At 41.0% G+C, this 27974-nt stretch overlaps 1 protein-coding gene across 8 annotated transcripts in view; it reads left to right on the forward strand.

Annotated features, from left to right (window-relative positions):
* Positions 1 to 25940, forward strand: part of LOC120724672 (1-phosphatidylinositol 4,5-bisphosphate phosphodiesterase beta-4-like) — a 68710-nt gene extending 42770 nt beyond the window's left edge. For 7 of the 8 annotated variants that reach the window (XM_040016972.1, XM_040016970.1, XM_040016976.1 and 4 more), the window contains 36 exons: positions 914 to 994; positions 2177 to 2236; positions 3742 to 3885; positions 8387 to 8466; positions 8554 to 8607; positions 8709 to 8790; positions 8880 to 8980; positions 9442 to 9499; positions 10459 to 10567; positions 11119 to 11329; positions 11469 to 11562; positions 11724 to 11803; positions 11917 to 12001; positions 12102 to 12192; positions 12265 to 12360; positions 12594 to 12742; positions 12986 to 13072; positions 13185 to 13329; positions 13446 to 13530; positions 14128 to 14252; positions 14955 to 15006; positions 15540 to 15642; positions 16120 to 16284; positions 17653 to 17857; positions 18518 to 18606; positions 18720 to 18876; positions 18967 to 19016; positions 19339 to 19404; positions 20230 to 20345; positions 21033 to 21108; positions 21211 to 21386; positions 21540 to 21641; positions 21740 to 21797; positions 22195 to 22281; positions 23340 to 23376; positions 24092 to 25940. In XM_040016972.1, the coding sequence (XP_039872906.1) occupies positions 914 to 994; positions 2177 to 2236; positions 3742 to 3885; positions 8387 to 8466; positions 8554 to 8607; positions 8709 to 8790; positions 8880 to 8980; positions 9442 to 9499; positions 10459 to 10567; positions 11119 to 11329; positions 11469 to 11562; positions 11724 to 11803; positions 11917 to 12001; positions 12102 to 12192; positions 12265 to 12360; positions 12594 to 12742; positions 12986 to 13072; positions 13185 to 13329; positions 13446 to 13530; positions 14128 to 14252; positions 14955 to 15006; positions 15540 to 15642; positions 16120 to 16284; positions 17653 to 17857; positions 18518 to 18606; positions 18720 to 18876; positions 18967 to 19016; positions 19339 to 19404; positions 20230 to 20345; positions 21033 to 21108; positions 21211 to 21386; positions 21540 to 21641; positions 21740 to 21797; positions 22195 to 22281; positions 23340 to 23376; positions 24092 to 24168 (3633 nt within the window). In that variant the 3' untranslated portion in view covers positions 24169 to 25940. The remainder of the gene's footprint in view (positions 1 to 913; positions 995 to 2176; positions 2237 to 3741; positions 3886 to 8386; positions 8467 to 8553; positions 8608 to 8708; positions 8791 to 8879; positions 8981 to 9441; positions 9500 to 10458; positions 10568 to 11118; positions 11330 to 11468; positions 11563 to 11723; positions 11804 to 11916; positions 12002 to 12101; positions 12193 to 12264; positions 12361 to 12593; positions 12743 to 12985; positions 13073 to 13184; positions 13330 to 13445; positions 13531 to 14127; positions 14253 to 14954; positions 15007 to 15539; positions 15643 to 16119; positions 16285 to 17652; positions 17858 to 18517; positions 18607 to 18719; positions 18877 to 18966; positions 19017 to 19338; positions 19405 to 20229; positions 20346 to 21032; positions 21109 to 21210; positions 21387 to 21539; positions 21642 to 21739; positions 21798 to 22194; positions 22282 to 23339; positions 23377 to 24091) is intronic. The other variant, XM_040016978.1, reaches the window with a different exon arrangement.
* The last annotated feature ends 2034 nt before the right edge of the window (positions 25941 to 27974 follow it).

Below are 27974 nucleotides of genomic sequence, written 5' to 3' on the forward strand. Positions count from 1 at the left end.
GGTGGCTGTATATCTAACACCGAACACTCTGTCAGTCTTCATTCAGATGAAAGAGTCAAGCTTTTATCTGCATTTACAGCAGTCTCACTGTTTCCTAAATGGAAATAAGATTATTCTTCTGAGGGTTTTTTTTTGAGGGTTTTAGATGTCAGGGTAAGAGCCAAGTAACAAGCCAGCACAGTCCTATTTGCAGCTGCGTATCTCATAGTAGCAACATCCTGAAATAATAAATCACGTGTGTATGAGTGTGTACATGAGTGTGTTACACTGTTCCCTACTGCTAATATTAGAGTGACCCAGCAGCCTTCTCCCATTCTAGTTTATTTCTCTCTTATGTTTTTAGCTTTCTCAGATGTGTTGTTTGAGTGGAGTGGGGCAAAAATACACATATTTGTCGGCACACACACACACATCTTCCGGCTGACTGAATTGATGGTAAGATTGTTTGGGTAGGACAAGGTGGCTAAGGTTAGTCGATTTCCTCCACCAACACTGTTGAACGATGTGTGCAGTAGCATCACAGTAGCTAGGCTAATACACTTTTACCTCCTGTTCGTCTCTATAACCTGGAAATGTGTTCCAACTGCGTTGATGTTTGCATTTAACAGCTAAAGGTGGTCACATTAATCTCACCGCGTGTTTGCCTTAGACAACAGGCTTCATCTCCCCTACGGGCAACCTGTGTGTACATACTGAGCGTATTTGTGCATTCTTTGTGAAAGTATGTTTGAGTGTGTGTTCGTAGGCAGGCAGGTATATCTTGTAAAATGAATAAGCGCTACATCTGGTTCTCTGATTGTATAATTCCTGTGTTTGTTAAACAGGTTGACTGTTTAATGTCTTGCTGTGTCAAATAAAACCTTTGATTAATATGGCCTCATTGCTTAGAAATAATCATTTTTCCTTGCTGCAGGACCCATACATCTTTGAGCCCAACTGCCACATGGAAGTGGACGAGTACGGCTTTTTCATCACCTGGAAGAGTGAGGGAAAGGTACGACTTCCACATCATGACCTGTGTGTATTCTAGGATTTTCGAGAGGATCCTCTAAATAGAAATGTATAAGACAGGATCCACATGGAGTAGGTAAAGGATTTAAAAAGGCATGCAAGGAAAGAGTTAGTTGTTTTGATTTTTTTCTGTAGTTCTGACCATTTGACTCTGAAAAAGGTATATGCAAGTAAATAAAAACTCTATAAATGAAGCACGTTAAATATATGTATATTATAACAAGCTTAAAATATAGAGAAAAGATTTAAGTACTAGCATTTAGGCTAATACTGATTAGCATTGGGCAATAGACAATGTTTATCAGATGTTTATCTGATAGTTGGATTAATTTGTTGCAGATATGTTCAGTAGCTCTTGTTGGATGATTTTAAACTAGCTAAAATGAAGCCCAGCATATAGGACCTACAGCTGGCTGTGCGAGTACTAAAAACTGCAGTTTTTAGTACTCGCATGGTCTCATTTTCCAGCCACTGGATTATAACATTCCTGATTTTTCTTTGCCACTGTCTAAAAACCTCTATGAGGTGCATCTGAATCCCTCTACTTGGAAAAATAACTCTGATCAGGATGATTTGTTTTCCCATTTAGTGGTTTTAGAAATAGTTCGGTGGCACACTGTTTGTGTATTTCTCAGAAAGTTCAGAAAATATACAAGCATGCACCGAACTTTCATAACTTCTATTTTACTGCTGACATTTTGCAAATCTTGCAATAGATTTTGACATTAATTTCCTCCCCCAGAGTTACAAATAGACTAGCAGCATTCATTTCGTGCACACCTTCTGCAGCTGGGGTGAATGGAGTCAGGTTGGGCCCCAAAGGTGATCAGGCCTCTTCAACTGATGTTACAAACTGTGGCAGTATAAGTTTGTGTGTTTTCGGGAGCCCGCCAATGTGCTGGGACCCCAAGCAGCTGCATGCCTGGTGGCAAAAAGCACCTCTGCAACAGTCCAACCTGTTAATGTTTATCCTCATTCCTGCAGACTCAAACTTGGTAATTAAATCAAATGGTGTTAAAACAGCTATTCTCAACGCACAAAGGTGCGGTTGTGGTGCTTGTGCTTTGCTGACCATTAGAAATTGTTTTTCTTCTAGACTTTTATTCTCCCCCTCTTCATCTACTTCTTTTTTCCCTTTCTTTCCACCGTTTTTGGTCTCCTACAGGAAGGTCAGGTTCTGGAGTGTTCTCTCATCAACAGTATTCGCGTCGGTGCCGTCCCAAAGGTAAGAACTCAGGAGAGACCATTTCTTCACTTCTGCCTTCACAAAATTCACGCTCTCACCCTCCGCATCAAACATTCCATCTTTTAGTCCCACAGAGGTACTCCCGGTAAAATCTAGAGACACTGCCACTTCAGGCTATTATTCATGCCTAAATTAGCCAAGGCTACAGTGGCTTTTTCTATCAATATAATGACTGTTTTGGGACTCCCGGTTGAGTTCTTACTGCTGAGATTTGCTTTCAAATACAGATTCACACAGGGCACTAGCTCATCAATATTTATACAACTCTGAGTTTCTCCACAGGTTCTTACTGAACTTTCTCGCAGCTGTGGATTGTGCTTTTGACCGAGAGAGTAGTAGTGAAAAATTGTTCTTTCAGCCACTGTGGTGATGCGCTGTCAGAAAACCGCTGGGTTATGGAGTTCACACTACAGGATCAAAAGATCAACAGTATAAGATGTTCTGTCTCCGTCAGAATGACTTTTCCTTATCCCATGATAGGAAATGGTCTCTAAAATAGCCATGGTGCCCAGTGAATTATTACAGCTGGCAACCAATCAGTTTTCTATTTAGCAGTTACAGAGGCAGATATGCACAAATCCAAACCACATGGTTCCTCTGTATATTAAATATCGATTCATGCTATGTAGCCTTGACAGTGACACATTATATTGTGGTATTTAGCATCATACCAGCTATATGAATTATGAAAGCTATTACTGGAATATCCATGGGCATGCCTGCCTTCTAATTTGTATGCAAACCAATGAAGCCACTGAAATGCAGAAGCCTAACAGGAGAGTCTCAAATCATACTGCTGACAACAGATTGGAGCGCCTTTGTTTGGTCCTGTGTGGCTGTCTTTTTATGTACGTATGTGAGGGCACGTATATAGATTCTGCAGTCTGATGGCGGCTCATGCGCCGTATGCTGTTCTGTACAGTGCAGACAACTGATAACCGGGCTTCTCCTCAGAGGCTAACATGGTTACACAAGCCTGGAGAGCTGTTTCAAGTAATCCAATGAGAGAGAAGAGATGAATGGGATTGGATGATTGCAGGCTGAGATTTTAAAGTGGCATAGCCTGTTGCCTGTTGCTGTTAATTCAATCACGTAACATATAAGCATTACTATCTTCAATGGTGGCAGACGGGAAATCTGATTGAGAAGATGAGAGAGGAAGGAGTGGTGTTTTTGATAGTGAGATTTTTCTGTTAAACTGATAAAACAGACATTAAAGTTATATCAGACTAAGGTGTTCTGGGATGTATTTTGTTCTGAGAAAAAGAACTAAAGGTCTATAAATGTTGAAATATTTCCCCTACTTAAACTTAAAGCAGCAGAAATGCTTTCAAACATCTAAAGAGCTTGCTCTGTTGCTTAATTATTCTATCTTATCTGTTTTTTTAGCTTTATGTCTAGGTCTCCGTCTTAGCATGTAATTTTGATCAGCTATTTATCCATCATTTCTATACTAATCTCTGCCTTTGATGCTGTGTCCTCAGGACCCTAAGATCCTGTCGTCATTTGAGGCCACTGGAAAGACAGAAACAGACTTGGAGGGTTGCATCATCTGCATCTGCAGTGGCACAGACCTGGTCAATCTCAACTTCATGTTCATGGTGGCAGAGAACCCAGAGACAGCCAGGGTAAATGCATGCCCTCCCCACATTTCTGCTGCTTTATACAAACGATAAAGATGGAGCGCTGACCTTGAGATTTAATTGGAGTGTTGCAGTTTGAAATATTATTACAATATAACAGATGTAATGGACAGCTGTGTATGCCAATATAGCATGATTTTCTTCACTCACCATATACCTTTCAGTGACAAAAGGCACTTATGTAGCTTCTGGCTAATATCTAACTTGTGACACTTTTTGAGTGCATCACAGGTTTAAAAAAAGGTGTTTTGATGAATTTAGATGGTTCTAATCAATGGCCACAAAGCATATGTCGTCTGGACAAAAAATCACTGCAAACTCCATAGACTGTATGTAAAAGATGTAAATGATATAGGCACCATGACGTCACCCACCCGGTTGTGAAGTCCTGTTTTGATGCCTTAAATATTAGCATTTGGGGCGTTTCTGTTTTGTTTTTTTGTTTTGTTTTTACAAGTTGTCAACCAATCATTGGACAATGGTTAGCAAAATGCATGCATAGATTGTATGTGTGCATCGTGCTAAATACTGATACCTTCTAATTAGTGCCAAGTGATACACACACCCACAAAACAAACTAGAAAAAACTAAAATTTTACTTAGCAAAACAGGAACTTCTTTAGATGGCTCTTGTTACAATTAATCACACAGCATTAAATGATGTTCCACAAGTCACCCAGGCCACAAACACACGTGAGTGACGTGACTCCTACCAAGCAGTTAGTTGGATTGGTGTCCACCTCTCAATCTTATCAGTCAGGTGCTTAGCTTTAAGCTTTAATGTGAAAGAGACCTAAAACAAAAATGACCTACACAGAGCTGTTATGGATGGGTAACTATAGACCAAAGTTATAGTTTTTTATGTCTGTCAGGTGGTGAAATTTGACATTTTTGTTGGGAGTCTAAAGGGAAAGAGTCACGTTGGGCGTCTGCCTCGTGTGGCCACTTATGGAAATACAGTTTTTGGTACTTGCATGTGTGGATTTTTAAACCTTGGAGGTTGGTGCTTAGTCCCGTCCAGGCATTATCCCGTGATAGTGTCAGATACCTGCTATCCTGCAGCCTTCCCTGTTCGCTCAATCTGCCTACTAATACTGTACATATTAGAGCTCCAAAGTAGAGAGCACAGTGAGGCTGCTTGTAAGAGCTTAACCACTACTTCATTTTTCTGCCCTCGAGGTAAACTCTGCTTAGCACCTGTCTGAGTAATTTCAACATTTCCATAACAATGTAGATGTAAAGATTAAAAGACCACCCAGCCAACAGATTCTCAATTCAGAAAGGAAAGCCAGGGTTAATATGCCAGCTCCTACACAAGGCCTTGATTCATTGAATAAATAGATGCATCTGGAATGATTCACAGCATCTCTGTTCTGTATTCCTCCTGCTGCTTTCGCTGCTGCTTTTCTCTTGTTGTCTTGCACTTCTTCATTGTTCTATATTTGAAGAATGAGCCACTTGGATGAGCCCCAAAAATAACCTGCTACTTTTGGCATAATACAAAAACATCACAGTAAGAGAAATTAAAGTCAGTGTTTATTATACTTCAAAAAAGGTGTTTTTTTTCTTCTTTTTCCCCCCTTGACTGAGTCCTATAAAAAGACTCCAAGTAGGAATATCTGGTTAGTCTCAATACTCGTTTCTGTTGAAGGAAAGAAGTTCTATTAGTTCCTGTTCAACACTCAGACAATACTTCTTTGTCATTTCTATGCTAGCTTTGGTATTTTCATAGGCTATGTTGACAGCATGCAATATAATGAACATGATCATAATTGTGCTCAATCATTTTGGTAAAGATGAAGATTTGGGATTAAAAGAAACTCTACGTGTCCTCTAAAGTAAGTTTTCTCAGCCTGACAGATGTCTGCCAGATTAGCTTAAAACATATGACTTATACTTTATTTTCTTTTAAACACAATTGCAAATAATAGTTTGTCATTCACAATAGTTTGCTGAGAAAAATTAAGAGGTGCCACAAAACAACAAGAATGACTGAAAATCAAAGCACCACGCTAACCTTGACTAAACTTTTTTGATATTTGTCGCTGACTTTCCTACATACTCGATGCAAATGACAGTCAGTATAATTTTCAAGTCATCAATTTTAATTGAACAAACCTTCCAAAGATAACCGTTTTTGCAAAAAATAAAATAATACAAAATGCTCTGTTCGAATTATTATGCACAAGAGTTTCAAAACATTTTATTGTTTGTAAAGAACTGCAAATGGTCATTTGTTGAATTTGCAGCATTAAAAGGACATTTACTGAAACTAAAAGCTATTTCGATCAAAATGTCTTAACAGGCCGAGTCGCATGTTAGCATAGGACCCCTTCCTTGACATAGCCTTCACAATTCTTGCATCCATTGAACCAGGAGAATTTCTGGTTGGATTTCTTTGTAAGATGTCAGAATCGCCTCCCACAGCTGCTGTTTTGATGTGAACTGCCTCCCACCCTCATAGATCTTTTGCTTGAGGATGCTGCAAAGGTTCTCAATAGGGTTGAGGTCAGAAACCACAGGAGGGAGGATGGAAACCACACCATGAGTTTCTCTCCTTTTATGCCAATAGCAGCCAATGCCACAGAGGTGTTGTTTGCAGCATGAGATGGTGCATTGTCATGCATGAGGATAATTTTGCTACGAAGGGCACTGTTCTTCTTTGGGTACCATGAAAGAAATGGTAAATGGCAACTCTACATACTTTGCTGAGGTCATTTTCACACCTTCAGGGACCCTAAAGAGGCCAATGAGCTCTCTCCCCATGATTCTGGCCCAAAACATGGTTCTGTCACTTCCTTGCTGATGTCGCAGGCTTGTTGAGACATGGTGGCCATCCACCAACCATCCACTACATCATCCATCGGGACCATCCAGGGTTACATGGCAAATTAGTAAACAAGACTGTTTGAAAATTAACCTTCATGTATTTCTTGGCCCACTGCAACCGTTTCTGCTTGTCAGTATTGGTTAGGGGTGGCCGAATGGTAGGTTTATGCACAACTGCAAGCCTCTGGAGGATCCTGCACCTTGAGGTTCATGGGACTCCAGAGGCACCTACAGTTTCAAATATCTGTTTGCAGCTTTGTAATAGCATTTTAACAGCTGCTCTCTTAATCCGATGAACTTGTCTGGCAGAAACCTTCCTCATTATGCCTTTATCTGTGCAAACGCGTCTGTGCTCTGAATCAGCCACAAATCTCTTCACAGTACGATGATCATGCTTAAGTTTTCATACCTTATCCAAGGCATTGCATTATTTGACACTCTGCAGCAGAGATTGTTTTTCTTTCCATTATTGCTTTAAAGCTGTGGCATGCTTAATAAAGTGGAACATCCTTCTTAAGTAGACTTCCTTTAATTGGGCTCACCTGACAAACTAATTATGTCTGATTGATATCAGTGATCCAAAGAGCCCTGAGACACAACACTATCCATGAGTTTAACTGAACACAAAATTGAGTGTTTATGACACTAAAATCCTATTTGCATAATAATTTTGGAGCACGGTGTACATAATGTTTTTACAGATGTCAGTTTGTAGAAAAATTTAAAATCACCAGTAGCTTTAGAACAAGCTGGGGTTTTTAGTTTTTTGAGCACAGATCTGTTATTTGGCACCACCGGATTGGTGTTTATTCATTTCCCATGAGAGGGTGTTTTTTTTTGTTTTTTGTTTTTTCCCTTCATGCTGGTGGGTGTTATAACTGCTGTTTGTGCCACGGGGCTGCCAATGATATTCATGCAGCAGCCCACAGCAGGGAGCACAAACACAAACACGTACACTCACAGGTTAAAATACATGAGCACGTCCCCCACAGTCAAAAACACGGTCCCTCTTTATCTCTCTCGCGCACACATAGACACAAACGCACCGCGACACCATCAGCACCCCTCCCAGCATGCAGGTGGCCCTACAGTAAAGAGCAGGCCTCAATAGATGACAGAGATATTTACATCAGCGCGCTGCTTCGTGAACACCACGGGCCCAAACAGACTGCCCCTGCTGCACAAGCCATCGCATTTAATGTTTTTATAATGACACCAGTAGAAATTTGTTGTGGAAGTGGAGGAGGGTTTAGCACAAAGAGGGACAGACATTCAGAGAGGAGGCTCAGAAGTGTTCGGATTATCAGTGGCCTTTACATGGATGCATGAGGCAGCATATTCATGGGCAGTCACAGGCCTTCTCTAGCTGTTTGTTTACCATCACTCCTTGTAGCCTTGCAACAGGTCGCTGTTTATCGCTGTGTGTGTGTTTTTTGTGTCTGTGTTAATGATGGTCCTGTCAAGGCCCCTATCACAAGACTGTTGATTAAAGAGCAATTCATTTGCTTGTTTATTTCCCCAAAGACATTCACCTCTTAACACAATGCAAACTGGGTGCTCTTTTGAATGCTATGTAATTTGTTCAGTGGTTTTAAGTGGTAGGAGTGTGTATACGTGTGCGCGTGTGTCCTGAATACTTGTGCTTGTTTGTTTGCAGAAGTGGATCGAGGGTTTGAGGTCGGTGATTCACAACGTTAAGGCCAACAACGTCTGTCCAATGACATGCCTCAAGAAACAGTGAGTGCAATTCGCAGCACAGTTGTAATAACTTGGCTGCGCCTTCTTCAGTAAGACGCCTTAATCCCACTTCCTGTTTTTGTTTAGTTGGATGAGAATGTGTTTCCTTACCAACGTGAATGGGAAGATTCCTGTAAGAGGGTAAGAGTGAGTTTAAAGTATGTTTTTGGGTTGTTGTTTTTTGTTTTTTTAATACAATGTCATTCACTCATCTTCACCTTATCCTCCTCCTCTTCTTAAAGCATCACTCGGACATTTGCATCAGGCAAAACGGAGAAGGGGATCTTTCAGGCTCTGAAGGATCTGGGCCTTCCTAGTGGAAAGGTCAGACAATACTGGAAGTCAGATGTGTCCGAGTTTGTTACGCTGAAAGAAAACTGTGAGGAAATGACTCTCTCACTTACCTTTTACAGAACGACGAGATTGAACCAGCAGATTTTACCTTTGACATTTTTTACGCGCTCACACAGAAGATCTGCCCTCGCACAGATATAGAGGAGCTCTTCAAGAAAATGTAAGTGTTTCATCTCGTCTGCTCTTTTTAATTGTTTTGTACCTTAAAAATAATAAAATATCCTCCGAATACACATTTAACAGCATTACCCTTACCCAGCAACGTATTGTACCTGCGTTACCTTGTGCCTGAGCAGAACAATGATATCATCTGTTTAAATATTCCCCAAGTGAGAGCTGCTGCATCATGTTGGAAATAATCAGGACAAATGTTTCTGTGCCTGCCGCACTAACTATGTCTGGACAGCCTAACCTGCTTCCACCGTTCAACATTAATTATGTTCAACCTAATGACAACAGTCAAAGAAGAGTGATGATTAACAAGATACTACTAAAAGCGTAATGTAACTGTAAAGACTGGCTTTTCTAATTTTGACTGACTGACTGTGTGAATGACTGTGAGGGTTTCGATTTTAAGGAGCATAACATTTTGTTTTGTTTTTCTAATTAATCTCTCTGCAGCAATGGGAACAAAACTGATTATTTAACTGTAGACCAGTTAGTCAGCTTTCTGAATGAAGTAAGCTCTTTATCATTCATTAACTTCTCTCTGTATTTAGCTTGCGTGTGCCCTTCCCTGCAACTCCTGCTGCTCTTACTCTCATCCTGCTCTGGGGTAGAAGTCGCCCTGCTCCCAGGCCCGACTGCACATTACTCCACCTTAATCAAATTGGATGGACACAACATTTAACTTTGAGTGGGCCTGCAAGGGCATCTTCAACCACCTCCCTTATTCTGCATGCCCACCGTCATCCCATTCCCCATGTTCTCCCTACCGTGGCTTGCCTCCTTCTCCCCCCCCGTGTCTGATTGGTGTTGCCGTAGCAACGGGAGGGTCGAGGTTTCCATCCTGTTGCTTCCTGCTCGGTTCGTCTCGTTCCCTGCTGTGCGTATATGTGTTCTGTGGCTGTGCTGCTCTGCGTTGCTGAATACCTGCCTAGTCCTGCTGCTGTGCAGTCACGTGTTTGCGCTGCTTCATGCTCTGGGCTCGCCAATCAGATTAAATTCCCCACCTGGCTCTGTGAGTGGGCAGCGACATGTTCATGATGTTTGAATGTTTGCTGTTGTTTTTGTGAATGCCACCTTGATTCCCTCAAACACATGTGATTCTTTGCTTTTAAGCAACATTTAATCTCTGCACCTGTTAGTGTGGCTCACAGGTTTTTGTTTATACTGCCGTATAATAATCACCTTGATCAGTGCTTTTAGTACTTGCTGTCTAAATGTTATGTGCCTGTGTGTATACTAATGATATATAGATAATATTTCTTAAATAGTAAGTGATGAAAGCCAATCACATAGTCCTGAGTTCAGTACCTTTGATCAGGCATAACAAATTGAGAGTGTAAACATATTGTAATAAGTTTGCTCCTATCCTGCGTGTAGCGCAAGATGCGTTTGTCCTAAATTAGATTTGTGCTGGGAAATTACTGGAGACGATGAATAGAGGGATGACTGCGTTTGTGTTTCGCTTCACAGAACCAGCGCGACCCAAGGTTAAATGAGATTCTGTTTCCATTCTACGACCCCAAGAGAGCCATGCAGATCATCGAGAAATACGAGAGAGACGAAGATCTGAAGAAGAAAGGTAAAGAACCGTGTGGGCAAACCAGAGGGAGGGAGATGTTTTAGGCTTTGCTGCCATCTGCAGGTGTTACCTTGAACGGAAAACCAGATTGTTGGCACATTTTCTCCAGGACTAAATATTTATTGTCAAGCGCCGGAGTTTATTTTTCCCCTGTTATCATCATGATGAAATGGTTGTACACATAGCTCTGCTGCTTTTTAAATACCCATTTAGATTCCCAAAAGAATCTACAGTAGTTAAACATCAAGTTGTTTTGATATAAACACACAGGCCTGACATTTGCACGTCTTGTGCTGAATTCAGAGTTAGTAATGATAAAAATGTATATACTAATAAAATACTTAGTGATAGAGAGTGAATTATAAAAGCCATTTGTTCTGTTTACTTTACAACACTTCTTCTACAAATACATGTTACATTTTTCAAAAATAAATAAAAAAATTAGAGAGTTTTATACTGCTTTCACCTTAAAGAAATATTCACAAAGTTTAACAATAAATAATATTCTACCACTAAGTTACGCCCTTCGTGTCCGTCCTTGTTCTGTTCAGGTCACATGTCCAGTGATGGCTTCTGCCGGTACCTAATGTCAGATGAAAATGCTCCAGTGTTCCTGGACCGGCTGGAACTGTACCAAGATATGGACCAGCCGCTGGCCCATTACTTCATCAGCTCCTCCCACAACACGTACTTGACAGGCCGACAGTTTGGCGGGAAGTCCTCAGTAGAGATGTACCGGCAGGTCCTGCTGGCTGGATGCAGGTATTTATGTTAATATGGTGTACTCGGATGGGTTGACAGACACACATGTATCATCCACTGTTAGGTTTATCTGGCTATGCTAAAGCTCAGTTGCACGTGCAGCTTGTGGACAGAGACATTTCTGTGTGCTTTGCATTAGATGTGTGGAGCTGGACTGCTGGGATGGGAAAGGAGAGGACCAGGAACCCATCATTACTCATGGCAAGGCCATGTGCACAGATATCCTGTTCAAGGTGAACACAAAAAACCCAACTTTGTTCAGTCTTTCAGTTACTGCTTTAATGCTATTTCATAATGTAAGTCTGCCCCCTTGTGTTCAGAGTTTGATATAACATTTGATGGCTTGTTATGATTCATCCTCCTCACACCTAATGTTCTTCTTCTCCTGCCACAGGATGTTATCCAAGCCATTAAGGAGACAGCATTTGTCACATCAGACTTTCCTGTTATTTTGTCATTTGAAAATCACTGCAGGTACATTTATAATCAGTAAACATCGAATGCGTAAGGATTGCTTTTATTTGCATACATTTTTCACAAATAATCAATACATAGACATTATGTATTTTTGCGATTGTGTTACTTAGTAAACCTCAGCAGTACAAGATGGCCAAGTACTGCGAGGAGATCTTTGGTGACCTGCTCCTCAAACAGCCTCTGGAGAACTATGCGGTAAATCCTCTCTTTCTGATACAAAGTATTTCTTAGAATTTGCTCTGATTGGGTTATACTCATATTTACTTAAGTGTAAAAGTTCTTTTCTCTTTGGCAGATTGAACCTGGGCGTCCTTTACCCTCTCCAAGTGAGCTCAAGCGGAAAATCCTCATCAAAAACAAACGCTTGAAACCTGAAGTCGAACAGAGTATGTAGACAGCACATCTATGTGATTTTATGAGATTTGTCTGTCTTTAACATGTGTATGTGTGCAATACAGAGCAGCTCGAGGCCTTCAAGAAACACATGGAGGCAGGAGAGACAAACACCCCTGCTATCATTATGGGAGAGGAGAATGAAGACGACACAGAGAACGGTCAGATGTCTGACAGCCTGTGTTTCTATGTGAAATAATAAATCGTAGTAATGTGCGTGACAGCCTCTCTTGTACGAGCAGTAAGCGATAGGTTTATGCTGAAAAATGCAAAGTAGAACATCAAGTGCAAACACTCGCTAAAGTAAATGCACCAAGGAATAAGTAAAATATTAATGTTGGAGGAAAAAAAATCAGCTTTGCTATTGATTTGTGTTCTGTATATGTGAGCGCAGGAGAAAAAGAGGCAGAGGATAAGGATTTGAATTCAGAGGCCCCCAGCAGTGTTTCTGAAGCAACCAGCGAGAAAGAATCCAACAGTGTTTCTCAGAGTAATGCTGTCAGCTCAAGGAAAGATGACGAGCAAAGCAACAGTATTAAGAAGGTAGGTTTGAGTGTCGACTTGCTACTGAAACACTAAAACGAATCTGTGGACATTGCAGAGAAGCACTCTGGTTTGTTATACATCCCCGGCAGGTGAGATTAAAACGGCTAACTGTAACAGTTTTTTTCCCCCTGTACCATTTGCTAAATATAGGACATTGGACTACTATGGCCCAAATTCAGTCAAATCTACCACTAACACGAACATCCCATTAATGGGTGTTTTGTATGGATGTGTTCTTAGGTACCTGAAGATGAGGTGACAGAGATATCTGAAGCAACCGACGCCACAGACATCTCTGAAGCATCTGACCAAGACAACAACAAGAAGGCAAGTGCCCATCCCGTCCCCTTTTTACCCCACTAAAAGCTGACTGCTGTCTCTGGGCTGATGAATAAGACTAGGTTATTGAACCATGTGTATGTGTGCTTGTGCTGTTCAGACTGTAGATGTGGCAGAAGACTTAGAAGAGGCTCTGATAGCTCAGTACACCTATGTGGGAGCCACCACTAACATCCACCCGTATCTGTCAGCCATGGTCAACTATGCACAGCCGGTCAAGTTCCAGAGTTTTGATGTAGCTGAAGGTGAGAGCTTCAACTTTTAGCTGTCATTTCTCATGTAAGAGCCTCATAGAACAATCAATCAATTACTGCCTGTCAAAATAAATGTTAATCAGCTTTTCTTTTCTTTTGTTTTTCAGAAAGGAATATCCACCATAACATGTCATCTTTTAACGAGTCAGTTGGCCTGGGCTATCTGAAGACTAATGCCATTGAGTTTGTGAAGTATCCTTTGAGCATTTGTCAGATCAGCCAGTTGCATTGGATTTTTCTAGAAAATAGAACAGCTATTAAAAAAAAAAAAAGGACGCTAAGGTAGGAAAAATGTAGATAAATAATACATTTAAGTTATCGTTACAGGATGTATGTAAACTTTAATCAGCATAAGATCAGATTTCACCAAGTTTAGGTTTTAAGTTTAAACTCTATGAGACTTTAAGGGAAACAGCTCAGACACTTTACTGAGATGCATGAAGAGACATAAATTTCCAATGAAATCTGAGTTTGAACTTTATAGATTGAGGTCACCTAAATGAGAGCTGAACGTCGGCTCAGAACTGATGTTTTTTAGCCATACTTGTTTCCACTCTGCTGTCGGAAAAGAACTTGAGGCCTCTAGAGCCCGGTGTGCTTTCAGCCTGTGTAGCTCGGGCTGACACACAGCCTCTCTCTCCCCTCCAGTGGGACTGCTTGACCCAAGCTGTTCACACTAAAAATAGTTGTACAGTCTGTTTAATGCACACACGCACACACATGTGTTGAAACACACATGTTCTCCCTCCCTTTTTTTTTTTTTTCAAATTTTCCTGAGCTTCAGCACAGCTACAACAAGCGTCAGATGAGCCGTATCTACCCCAAAGGGGGCCGGGTGGACTCCAGTAATTACATGCCTCAGATCTTCTGGAACGCAGGCTGCCAGATGGTCTCGCTCAACTTCCAGACCCCAGGTACCACAGCATGCAACATGGGACCTCTAACCTCACACTCACCCATACAACACCACTCATAGTATATGTAACTTCATATTACAAAATACACACTCAAATCTAATTTCAAGTAACCCTCTGATCATGCTCAGAGCATCTTCTGCATGTGGGGAAGGGTTGACTGTGAAGCTACGAAACGACCATCTCGCAGCTGCAAATATATTCATGCAGGAAAAAAAACAAGTTTCTGAATTGAAGTTTGGATTTGGTGTCAGCTCATTTATATAGGATCAATATCTTTTCGTGTGTGCAAAATTGCTAAATAAATGCAGCTGAATTCGTACCTCTGTTTATCTCTGACCTCTTACAAACACTCACACACACTATCAAACTGTTGCTGCCATATAAACACCTTAACAGGGAGTGAAACAGCTGCTGTCCTATGTCCAGAGGCATTAGACATTAGACCATATGGCCTGCTGTGAGTGGGGCATATGTGAGGCTTTAGGCAGGGGTCTGGGGACTTGGAGCTAAGGGGGAGTCAGGGAAAATATTACAAACCCATTCACTCAGATTCAGAAAAAATTCACACCGTCTTTCAATGATGGGGTTTTTCTGTTTTCTTTTTTTAGTCATTAATTTATTTGGATTGTTTTGATGTTTAAACACGGGCGTGTATATATTGCAGTTACTAATCACTTGTCATTCTCACTCTTCTCTCAGATCTGGCCATGCAGCTGAACCAAGGAAAGTTTGAGTACAATGGTTCCTGCGGGTGAGCACAGCTCCTCAACTCCTGTCTTTAGCTCATTCCGGTCTGTCCCCTCCCTCCCTCTCCACTCCTCTCTAAAGCTCATCAATTATAGCTTGTCACATCTCATTAGCGACTGCCAGAAGCGACCGCAGCTACTATCTTTTCCAAAAACCAATGAGTGCTTTCGAGAAGGAAGCTCCTCTTCTCTCGGCAGTCATCTGTCTCTTCCTCTCTCCCTTGTCGTCTCCATGCCTCGCCTTTAATACCGTCCCTGAGGGCAGAGATTTTCCTGCTAATGCTGGAAATCTTATATGTGGCGAGATCGAGGCTTTTGCAGACAGTCATCACTACTAATGTTACTCTGATGGGCCCCTGGTTAGCATACACATATGCACAGTACCTTCGTGTGCTACATTTATTCTAAATCGGGAGACATCAACAACAAAAAAAATGTTTGTAAAGGCATCATAATCAGATTTTACAAAACAAAAGTGTGTTCATTGATGGGTTTGTGCGTGGCCGTTTTCCTCATGTGCATCTTCTGTGCACGTCAGGTACCTGCTGAAGCCCGACTTCATGCGGCGGTCAGACAGGATGTTTGACCCATTCTCAGAGACACCGGTGGATGGTGTCATCGCCGCAACCTGCAGCGTACAGGTTAGGTCGTGCAGTACTAATAAATCATTCAGGGAAAAAGTGGATAAGGGATTTCCATTCAGGGATTCAGCCTAGTCCTAAACCAAACTTTTTTTTCAGTGGAACTAGGCTTCATCCATGTCTGTGAAACCTACAGATAATATCATGTTGAAGGTTGGTTTCAGGCTTAGATGTGGCATGCTGTACAAATTACAGTGGTTCTTATATCGCGCTTTTTTTACTCTCCTAGAGGACTCAAAGCGCTTTATGCAACATGACTCATTCACCTATTCATATTCAGGAGCAACTCTGGGTTCAGTATCTTGCCCAAGGACACTGGCATGCAGACTGAATCACCAAACTTCTGATTAGTATATAGGTTGCAGTACCTCTTGAGCCACAGCCACCCCACAGTGCACTGAATGAACCTGTGCAGATAATATTGCTGTAAAATCAACACCTCTCCAAAGCACTGAGAATGGTCTGCTTCTTTTTTAGGTGTTCTCAGGACAGTTTCTCTCTGACAAGAAAATCGGGACCTACGTTGAAGTCGACATGTATGGACTGCCAACGGACACCATCCGGAAAGAGTTTCGCACTCGCATGGTGATGAACAATGGACTGAACCCTGCCTACAACGAGGAGCCATTCGTCTTCAGAAAGGTAGCACGAACAGATAGACGGGGCAACAATAATGGATGCAGTGAGTTGAAAAAATGTTGCAGCACGTAGTCCCATTTGGGATGAGCCAATGGAAATGGAAAATGGGGGAGAAAAATCTATTATTTGGGTTGGAGAAAGATCTTAGTGACATGAGAAGCATCCTGATTCTCATCTTACTCCAGTACAGAGGGTGGAAGGAGAAAGAAAGGAGACAATAATGAAATCTAAGATAATAGTAGCAAGAGTTAGGGAGAGGAGGAAGCAGATGGAGAATATAAAGTGAGAATACAGAAACGGAGTGATTTGGGATACTGTTGAATAATAAAGTGTGACATAAAAAACGAAACACAATCTACTGTATACTGACTCACAGAAAAAGAAAAAGGAAGTGAGGAAAGGAGCCACAGAAATGAAAAGAAAGATAATTAGAGGTGAGGGAGAGAATTAAAGGGAAAATAAAAGAGATGGGAGCCAAAGAGAGAGAGGAACATGTGTGTAATAGTGCTGCTCTCAGCAGAATAGGAAGTCTCTCAGCCATGACTGTGACTCCAGCTTCCTAACACACACCATCAATCACAGCCTGCCGCAGTGCTGCACACACACACACACACACACACACACACACACACACCTACCTATCAAAGAGGGCCATCATAAGCAGGGCTGCAAGCAAGATTCGTTTCTCACCTCCACACACACAGATGCCCTCAAATGCCGCCACACTTTTTGCATGCATACACACCGCCGTCATGATGACTGCAAGCGAACAATACACAGTGCATCAGCAGGGCTGTGAATGTGTAAGCAAACACACACACACAAACGCGATGCTTCTACCCATTCATCTCCAGTGAGTATTCTTCAGCCTTATCTCCCACCTTCCCATCGTCTTTGTATTAATCATCCTCTTATCTTCACATAGAAGCCCAGTTAAGACACTCTCTCGCTCTCTTTTTTTCCAAGGGTGCGAGTACAGAAGCTCATCTGCAGACACAAGTTAAAAGCATACATATGTACACGAGATATTCTCCACTCCTTGGATGCATACTAGCTGCAGAGACGGGCTTGTCAGCAGTCAGATATGCAGTGTGTTCCTCCTTTATCGTGTCTTTTTCTTTTATCACACATGGACTATACCCCGATTGTGTCCCTTGCAGTTCCATCTTCGACCTTCCCCTTTAACGATGCTGCTTTCTTTTACTGCTTTGTCTGGCAAATATTTATCTTTTTAAACATTATCAGAGCAGAATGAGCTCAGTAGACTTCCAAAATTTCGGTAGAACTAATGGCGACGTTTCTTTTTCCTTTTTTTTCAGTGTGGTTACTCCTCCCTCTTACCCACTGTTTCCCTTCATGCCTTCCTTCTAGGTGATCTTACCAGACCTGGCCGTGCTGCGCATCGCAGTCTACGACGACAACAATAAGCTGATTGGGCAGCGCATCCTGCCTCTTGACGGCCTGCAGGCTGGCTACCGCCACATCTCTCTGAGAAACGAAGGCAACAAGCCGCTGTCGTTGCCCACCGTCTTCTGCCAAATCATCCTCAAGACCTACGTGCCCGACGGCTTCGGAGGTGAGGGAAACACACAAATTGCAGCACTTAATGTACTTTATATTACTGGATAGACTTCAGTGCATGGGTAAAACAGAACTATAAGTTTGTTTTGTATAGATAACCTTTAATATCCGCCATAAGTATTCTGAGAGCAGTATAATAAAGCAGCTGCTGTAGCCTGCAGGGAGAGGAGAGGAGAAAGGAAAGCAAGTAAACTCTCTCCTGCTCGCTTTTTCCTCTGCCTTGGTTTTAACATTCACAGTAATGGCGTGGCACAAATGATGATGACAGTGACTCTGCAGTAATGGTTTCGAACAGGCACGAGCATACAAATGAGCAGGACAATTGGAGTTGTCATTAAATAAAGCCAACGGGCTCGCACTGAGGAATCATTACTGTAACCATTAGTGGTTATTCTGCAAGATCTGTCGCTATCACTTTCCTACTCAAGCAGCTCTTTACTAAGAGCTGAAAATAAGATCCTGTTCCCTAGTAACGGTTATTTAAACAAGACGTGAAGATGATTTCAGATTTGATAAGGAGACTTTCTCAGAACGTAGACAGGAACGCAAAGCTGTGTCGTACAAAGTTTGCACTGAATGACACATTTCAGCGTCAGGTTATTCATTCAGCCCACCAGGCTCATGACGAAATCTTCTAAATCTCTTTGTGTTTCAGCTATTGTGGATGCTCTATCAGACCCAAAGAAGTTTTTGACTATAGCAGAGAAGAGAGCTGACCAGATGAAAGCACTGGGAATTGACACGGTACACATGGGTTTGGAAGCGGCGCCCATACGAATCCAAAACTGGTCTGATCGCATGTATCTGACTGAAAGGATGCAGCCAGTTTGAATAAATGCGTCTCTTATCCTTTGTAGAACGACATAGCAGATGTTCCCAGCGGAAGCTCAAAAAACGACAAGAAAGGGAAGGGTAAAGGTGACACCGTGAAAACCAGTGTGACACCGCAAGCCAGCTCAGACATGGCCCAGACTTCCAACGCTGCCCAAAATAACACGACCGAAGCCAAGAAGGGTATACGCTGACGTAAAGACAGACATATTAAACATGCTGTATGCGAACTATGTAAACACAGAATAACATTTGTTTCCACTGCTGTTTCAGATAACGCACTCGTGCCTACTGTCAGCATTGATGACTTAAAGCAAATGAAGGTTGGTATTGTAACTCCTGTCACATAGCTCAGCAGCAGGTCTCCTTTAGTTTACTCTGTACAGGCATATGTATGAAAATGAGCAATTATATAGAAGTAATCTTTGCTTCAGGTGTTGACATTGTCTGTATCATGTTTAGACCTAAAAAACAATAACTACTTTGTGTTATCTTTTAGTAATAACAAATACTATTGTAGTTATGATTTTGCACCAATATTAAACTCACAATTATCTCATGGCTCTAACTGCACGCCAACTATTAATGCTGCCTGAGTCTAGTATATTGTACATCGTGACTAAACATTGATCTCTCCCACTGCAGTCGTACCTTAAATTGATTAAAAAGCAGCAGAAGGAGCTCAACACTCTAAAGAAGAAACACTCAAAGGTGGGTGACTGTTTTACTGCAGACCTGTCTGCTAATAATACAAAGGGGCTGCTGTTTATTCCTGACAGTTATTGATGCTCAGAGGGATAGAAACGGTGGAAGGGGAGGCGGCTCTACCTTTCATCTTCCACTGACCACTGACTGCACACACACACACGCGCACACGCGCACACACACACACAGTCCGTTCATAATATACATAGGGTGCTTCTGAGTATGCTAATGTGTCATATTGCTTCTAGTGTCTCCTGGCTGCACAAAGCAAGTCTGTATAAGAGAGATGCAGGAAATTATACAACTGTTTCTTTATTGCAAGCTTTTCCTTTTCCCTTCCTCTCAGGGATGGATTTGTGGAGATTTGAATTATATCCCAAGAGTAAAGAAGGCACATATGTTAAAATACTGAGAAGTGTCTATAGATCCAGACACTGTTTTTGTCTGGATCTATAGACACTCTATAGTTTTTGTGCTGTTTTTCTTCAAACAGCGATCAGCACAGTTTGTATTGGCTGCTGGCTCAGTCATACATGCAGATTAATCATCACAGAATTTAGTCCTGTTGCTTAACATATGTATATCAGTACCTGCAGACCCATCTGTTGGCTGAAAAAAAGATAGCTGCTGGTTCATTATTCAGGGGGAGCAACAAAATCAACATGAGTGTATTACAAACAATAATCGTTGTTGTTGTTGCTGCTGCCTGTTGTGCTGATTCCAAATTGGTTTCAATATAGGTTAAAACTGCATCTGCATGGCATAGGTAAATACTCATATATAATAAATAATAATTATAAATAATAAACGTGTCTCCCTTTTCTGCACTAGGATCAAAATACAATGCAGAAAACTCACTGCACTCAGGTGGACAAGATAGTGTCTCTGCATGATAAGGAGAAAGTAACTCTGGAGAAGCTACTAGAGAAAGCCATCAAGAAACGAGGGTAAGTGGAGACAAAAGCAAACACACACACAAACTCATTAGTCTCATCTCTGTGTTTTGTCCTTTAGTGTCTCCCTTGTGAAGTCAGTCTTGTCTCTATGTTTGTTTATCTTTTTGTCTCTGTCAAATTCTGAGGTTTGGGTCTGTGTCTTGGTGTTAGCTCCAGTTTTATTTTGATAGTCTTGTGTGCTTCATGTTGAGTTTTAAGTTACCTGTCTAGTTTTCCTGATTTGTTGCAGCTATGTTCCCTTGTGTTTCCCATCTCCCTAACTGCCTCGTGTGTATTTATTGTTTGACTCTTTCCTGCTCAGTGAATGTTTTTTTTTGTTGTCTTTCCCCCTGTAGACCATTAAAGCTGTGTTATTGAGTTCATTTCTAGTTTCCAGAGTCCTGCATTTGGGTTCTATTCTGCCTGCTACACTGGCAAACCTCGACATCTAGAGCTCAAAAAATAATATTAGCTGTGTCAAACTGCACAGAGCACACAAAGAGGACAGGAGGTCCCCGTGCAAGACTCGACACTGCTTCTATAAAGCTCCCAGTGTGATATGAAGCTTTGCAAATAACCATTTATGCACAGAGACAAATCAAAGACATACCTAACTTTGCCCACCCCTCTTGACTCCATTCCTTAAGATCAATTCAACTAAACCTCTCTTGTCCACTTGTACATGTGGGTTCCTTACAGTGAAAACAACTGCCAAGAGCTGAAGAAGGAGACAGAAGATAAGATTCAAACGCTAGTTGCTGATCATAAAACCAAGGTAACTTACAGCCAACGCTCTATCCACAAAGCTATTATTAGATGTGAGGATGACAAGTATCTTAGCTGTGAGTTATTAATGCGCTCGTGTGTTCGCATGCAGGTAAAGGACATCACAGCACAGCACACCAAAGAGTGGTCAGAGCTAATCAGTAGTCACAGCAGTGAGGAGCAGGAGATGAAGGACAGCCACGTCACCCAGCAGTGTGAACACCTCAAGAAGCTCTTGGCCACTGTCCAGGAGCAGCAGACCCTGCAGCTCAAACTCATTCATGAAAGGTGAGAGACCCGCACAGCTTGCTCACACACATAGGGATGGATTACTGCGAGTGATCAGACATGATCATTTGGGGCAGCTACTCTGAGATTTTATTGCCAAAAATTGGATGCAGACAACTCGTCTTATATGCAGCTGCTTGTTCCACAATGCAGGCAGAGCAAAGAGATGCGTGCCAACCAGGCTAAGATGTCCATGGAAAACAGTAAAGCCATCAGCCAGGACAAGACTATCAAAAATAAGGCAGAGCGAGAGAGGTGGGTCACGCCCATGATGTAATCGTTCAGTCGTTGTTTTGGGGCTCTCAAGCGCTCATTGTAACTTCATGTTGTGATGGTTTTGTTCCGCTCTGAAGGAGAGTGCGGGAGCTAAACAGCAGCAACACCAAGAAGTTCCTGGATGAGAGGAAGAGGGTAGGATGTTTATTTTTTGTTCCTCAGCTGAAGAGCACTTCAATCATTATCCCTTTAGCCTGTGCACTGGATTAACATTGTTGGAATTTAAATACGAAGTGTAATATCCCTCAGTCTGTTCACCCTGCTGCCATTGGGCAAGTGATAAAGAAGTTGTTGCTCCTGCAGCGCTCAACCTCAGAGTAGTTTCTTTCCTCAGGCTGAGACAGCCTGTCATTCTTGTTTGTGACGACATCAGAATTTTGTTTTACAACCCAGTGTTGCATAATGATCATTAATCTTGAATCAAATGCTCCAAATGACTCCCCCTACTAAAACATATTTCATTGTAATAAAAAAACATTGCTATTTATTTATGACAATTTAGTTTATTGCCTTTGTCTCCGTGTTTCTGCAGCTGGCTATGAAGCATCAGAAGGAGATGGAGCAGCTAGAGAAAAACCAGAGAGAGCAGCTGGAGAAACTGGAGAAGTTCAATGAGCAGGTACATAGAAGGAAATTACCTTTTACTGCCACTACAGTGTAAATTGATCTAGATAGCAGCAACTGTGATTGCTGTCACCTATCTAAGCTGTTAACACTGTTGTTTAAACCCAGCATTTAGTATTGGACCATATCCTGCTCATATCAGAACATTCCTCAGTTTAGGGAGCTTCTTGCTTTACCGGCTTAGAAAGTATAAATGACACTCAAGCTTTGGGACTAGTTAAATGTTCTAGATACATTTGTCTTAAGTTTACATTCCCTCATCATGGGCATGACTGTCATTGTGATTTCGGGCTTTTAACTTTTTTTAACACTAACTTTTTCCAGGGTAGAATGAATGTAAAGCATGTATCGTTAGTGGAGATAATTTCTCTGAATTTCAGAGTCAGACACTCACATTCCAGTCCTCTGTGTATATATTCCTCCAGCACACCTAGTGGGCACAACTTTCAACTATCTAGCTGTTGATTTGAGGTGAAATTTAAGAATTTGGAGGTAGTCACTCTTCTTCAATATTCCATCCACTTTGTGTAATGTACCAGTACTAGAAATGGCTGAGAGGGACTTTCCTAACTAGTGTGAATCTACAGATTTCTTTCTTAGATCTTTACTGAGTTCACTGGACTTTCCCATTGTTCTGCATATTGGTAAATCCAGTGAGTGCTGTCAAACAAATACTTTTAATGCTCATGATGAGGGTTTGTAAACTTCTAAACACAACTGTACTTCCTTCACTGACATATTGACTGCTGTTGTTATTGCTTGTGATATAATTAATATTTATGCAAGAATTTTTCCCCAAAGTTAGGATCAGAATTGCCCTGAATTACTAAAGATAAACAAAACTGCTGAAATGAAACAAACAAACAAACAAAAAAGCCAGATTATAATATCAGCGTCTTTTTTCCCCGACATTACAAATAGAAGAAAGTACGGTTTACGTCATCATGTCCCCATTTTTGCATTTTATTTTACCATCTGTCATAGTACCTGTACATGTTTCACATGTATGCACATTTTCCTTTCTTTTAATTTGATTTGCTTCTTCCGGCACAGCTTTTGAAATCACACCATGCAAACAAACAGGTTCAAGGTAGGCATCGCCATCTCCCCTCATCTCTACCTCTGACATCACCTTTCTGTCACTGCATCATTCAGTGATCGTGTTTCCTTTCACGTCTTTTCCTCCTACCTCTTAGTCACGTTTTCATTGCCTCAGTTTCTCACCGAGCCTGTTTAAGTCTTGACTTATCTGCTATCTAAATGATTGCTATAATGATCTACTCAAGTGACTCAGCCCTGAGTACAGCAGGGGAATAGTACACGACAGGCCTGTCTTTGAAGAGATTTGCACAGTTTGAAATAGAAAGTGTTTCTTTCCTCTGTATGATGAAATTCCACTCCCACATTTTTAGTCTGCAGCTCTTGCGCTGTCAGGAGTGCCAACTAGAAGCTCAAGTCATTTATCACCATGACTCACCAGCTATTACTAAGTAAAAACAGCCAGCTCACAACCTGCTCCTCTGTGCTTCTACTCCAGCTCATAATCATTTACTTTCATAGTATGTCACTGTGTCCCACTGAGGCAACAATTACTCCAACTAAGCATGTGGCTTTATTACCTGCCAAGCAATTCAGAGATACACCCAACAGAATCCTGAAATCTGAAGCCCATACTGATAAATTGTTTACTAAAAATTGAACACAAATTGATCACAAAAGTTGTACAAATCCACTAGAAAATCTTCCACTTGCACACATTAAAAGAAGGTGTCTGTCTGTCTTAACTGTCTTCCATCTCTTCCAAGACGAAGGACATGCAGCAGATGGTGAAGTTGGAGGAGGAGATGGACCGCAGACCTGCCACAGTGGTGTGAGCGGCTGAGACTGGGAAGACACATTCACACTTGTACACTCAAACACAAGAAGGTGCAGAAAACACTCCACAGAAAGCCCTCTACAGTCCAGAGATGAAAACCTTCCTGCATCACTTTCTGTGTTTTATTTATGTTCGCTCAGACACACAGCAGCCCCGGCCCTACACCTCTTCTTTTGCTCTGTTCACTCAGCCATGCATCGTGTGCTCTCCAACCACTATCTTTATACCACTGAGCCATTGGTGCTTATCACCGTTTGTCAGGGGGGGATTAACCACTTATCGAGACAGGAAACGTTACCTCGGAGAACACACAGGAAAATACGTCGTCTCCTCTAGTGTATCTAAATTCTCTGTTGCCATCACATTGTATGTTCTCTTCAGCTATTAGCAGTACTTAGTACAAGCACACATACACCAAATTCCTCACACACACACACACACACACACACACACGCCGGCTCATGACGGGTCACATAAACAGGCTCTGTTCCCAATTTGACCATTTTTGAGAAGGAAAAAAAAAAAGCAGTATCCAATGAACCGCTGCAGAAACAGAGGGATGAAGAGTATGTATAAGATTTAATGTCATTTCAGCACAAATGAATCAACTGTATGAGAAATACACTGTATGCTACACCAGTCGTGTCCTGAGCACTTTGTATCTGATAGGCTGTCAAAAAAAGTTAAAAAGGAAAAAAAAGAAAAAGAGAAGAAAAACTAACAAAAACACGGAACATGTAGCGGTGCACTACTGTAGGTTTTCTGTTTTCAGTAAGAATGTATTTTTAAAAAAATAAAATTGTTGTATTAAGAGTGGCAACACCCACCCCCCTTTCTCCCTCCATGTTACACAATCCTCCACCTTATCACAAAGACATGTTATTGACTTTTTGATGACTATAAAAAAGGTTTATTGTCACGCTGAGTCAGAATACTATAAAGGGATCACAGGGAATACATGCTAATCCCTCAATCAAATTTTTTTGTTTCACTTACTTTAATTTTAGGTACTCATGAGATGGTTTAATAGCTGTGCTTCTTTTGCACTTGGAAATTACATTTACATGTATTTTACTCGTTTCCATGAGTACAGTTTAAACTGCAATACTTTTGGTACTCTACGTACACTATGCAAACAAGATAATTCCCTCATAGCTGTAACAGTAAACGGTATTCCACACTTGCTGTCGCCCATTCCTCTATCTGACTTTGGCTGGCAGCCGTCTCTTTGTCTTGTCATTATTACAGCATTGTTGAATGCTAGTGCTCCCTTTATAGATTCTTGACTGCACCTGAGCACCCTCAGCTTGTAAACCTCGCAGTTTCCCTGTCCTGCTCTGGCTATAGGAGGGTGGACCGAATAACAGATTCGTAAAAGTCTCTGGTGTTCACTCCTGTCTACAGCAGGTTCCCTTCCTAACGATGTTACAGAGGTGATGTTGGAGGTGGTGGTACTGTGCCCTGATGCCTCTGCAGAGAATTAAAAGTGTGATGTGCAGTACTGTTATAATGTAACACTAACATTGACTAAACTGACAAAAAAGTCATGTAATGATATAAAAACATTAAGGATAAAGGCACCTATGGGTATTTTGGCCTTTTTTAAAAAAGTTTTGTTTGTTTGTTTTTTTCCCCTGTTTTATTCTGCTGTGTTATATGTAAAGGGTAGACGGGATATTCTTGTATATACTGGAATGTATGTAGTTTAATTTACTTTTGGACCAGTTGTGTTCTGCCATTTAAGGGCTTGGGGATTGAGTGGGTCTGCTGGGTGAGGGGAAAAATGATCAACCATTGTTTTGTTTTGGAGTTTGTTCTTTTTCTTTTCTTGTTTTCCAGTCTGCCCTTATACTGCACCACACAACACGATATAAAGCTCTCACCACATATCTAGTGTAGAGATAAATGAGTAAAAGTGCTTTTAAATTTTATTCCATCGCTTTCAAATGTGCCACTCTGTGTCTGTTAGGATGTTTAAATTATTTTATGAATGATAAAATGCCAAATTAAGGGGTTATTTATATGAAAGTATATATAAATAAATGAATATATATTATATATTAGATAATGTGTAGTTTAAGATGATTATGTTAGAAGCTTTTTTGCACTAGTTGAATGTTTCTGTTGTGTGATTTACATGTAACCTTTGGCTCTCGAGTTTGTCAAAAAAGCAGATTATTTTTGCAGAGCAACATCACTGATTTCATTTCCTCAGTTTCTACTGTATCTCCTTTATTTTCTATTTGAATTGTAGCTTGTCGACAGACATTCTGTGCGTGTTTTTGTATTTATATTGTACTGTTGAACTTATAGCAATGAAAATACTGTTGTTATCCAGCTCCTTTAATACTGTTTTATAGTATGTGTCTCAATAAATCCAGGTGTAAAATGGGACATAATTACGTGGCTCATTTGTGTTTTCCTCAGAACGTACTCTTTGTGTTTGACCTAACCTTGTTGAATTTGAGGGAAATAAAATATTTCCAATTGGGGGAAAAAAGTACAGTACTGCTAAAACCATGTACATTTCCCCAGGCATGTACGTCTGTTTATCCAACGTATCCATAGTGTCATTTGTCATGTATCCGTCTGCTCTCTCCTGGCTGAGTGAGATTAGCATGTTTTCCCTTTGTTTCCTTTATGTGCACCGATTTCCTTCAAAGCCATGCATGTTAGAATAAGTAGTGATTCTAAATTGATAGATGTGAGGTAGATAAAGCAGAATAAAGCATCATAGTTAATTGTGATTTGCTACTTAAAGCTACTTTGAGTAGTCTGTTAGACTAGGAAAGTGTAAGTATAAATATAAAGACATTACGCTTGCCTGGTTTTCAAAATATTAGCTGTAGAGTTGTCTGCCTGGGCTTGAATATAAAAGAACTAAATAGCTTTTTCCTTGCAGTACGCAAAGTGTATACATAAAAGTGCATTGATTCAAATATCGATAGTGTCAATACCAACGCAGGTATTAGTATTGGATCCATACTAGTATCGATCCTATCTTCTTTTTTTGGTGGAATGAAAAAACACCTCAAACATTCATTACGAAAAATGCCTGAACCTGTTTTTGCTAAATCAAGCCTTTTTTATTTATTATTAACACATTTAAAAACAGTCTACCTAAAGTGCTTTAAAGATGGGCACATTTACATCGCAGGGCTCCAGTTTTAAAATACATGAAAATCTGAAAGGTGTGGTTTGTTGTATTAACTAAAGTGGAAAGTAAAAAGTGCAGGGATTTAGTGTCATTAATGTTCAGAATTTGGAAATTGATGTGGATTCCTCATAAGTTACGACACACTGCTCTCACCTACATAAGCTGCCTTTATAAGTTAAAAATATTATTGGCGTCAGCAACACTGGTCCTGTATTTACCTGGTTTTTGGATTGATACCTAAATTTACAGTATTACACAGCACTAACAATATTGCGCCCAAGTTACCCAAACCTAAATAAATAAATTTTCTCCTAACCATGCAGTCATTTGTGCAGCTCATCTGAGGAGGGCACCATAAATGTTTACATGCTGTCACACTATAACCACCACCAGCCCTGCAGTCTTTCTGCACAGTCATAGTGAAACTTTGCAGAAAGAAAATAGTTTCTTTTGTTTGCTTAGCTTTTTTTACAGTTTTACATGAGAAACATTGCACAAAAACAATCGAGGATAGTAGAAAACACTGCAGGCCAGAGGAAGACGTATATCAGGGGTGTGAGGTAAGCATGTTTTGTTAGTTGGAATGCTGAAACATCGTGCTGCCAGTTTTGTAGTTAAGCTGCACCAATGATGTCACTGAAAATGTGATTCATTC

Source organism: Simochromis diagramma, unplaced genomic scaffold (assembly GCF_900408965.1).
Source record: "Simochromis diagramma unplaced genomic scaffold, fSimDia1.1 OVJJ01000802.1, whole genome shotgun sequence".
Lineage (NCBI taxonomy): Eukaryota > Metazoa > Chordata > Actinopteri > Cichliformes > Cichlidae > Simochromis > Simochromis diagramma.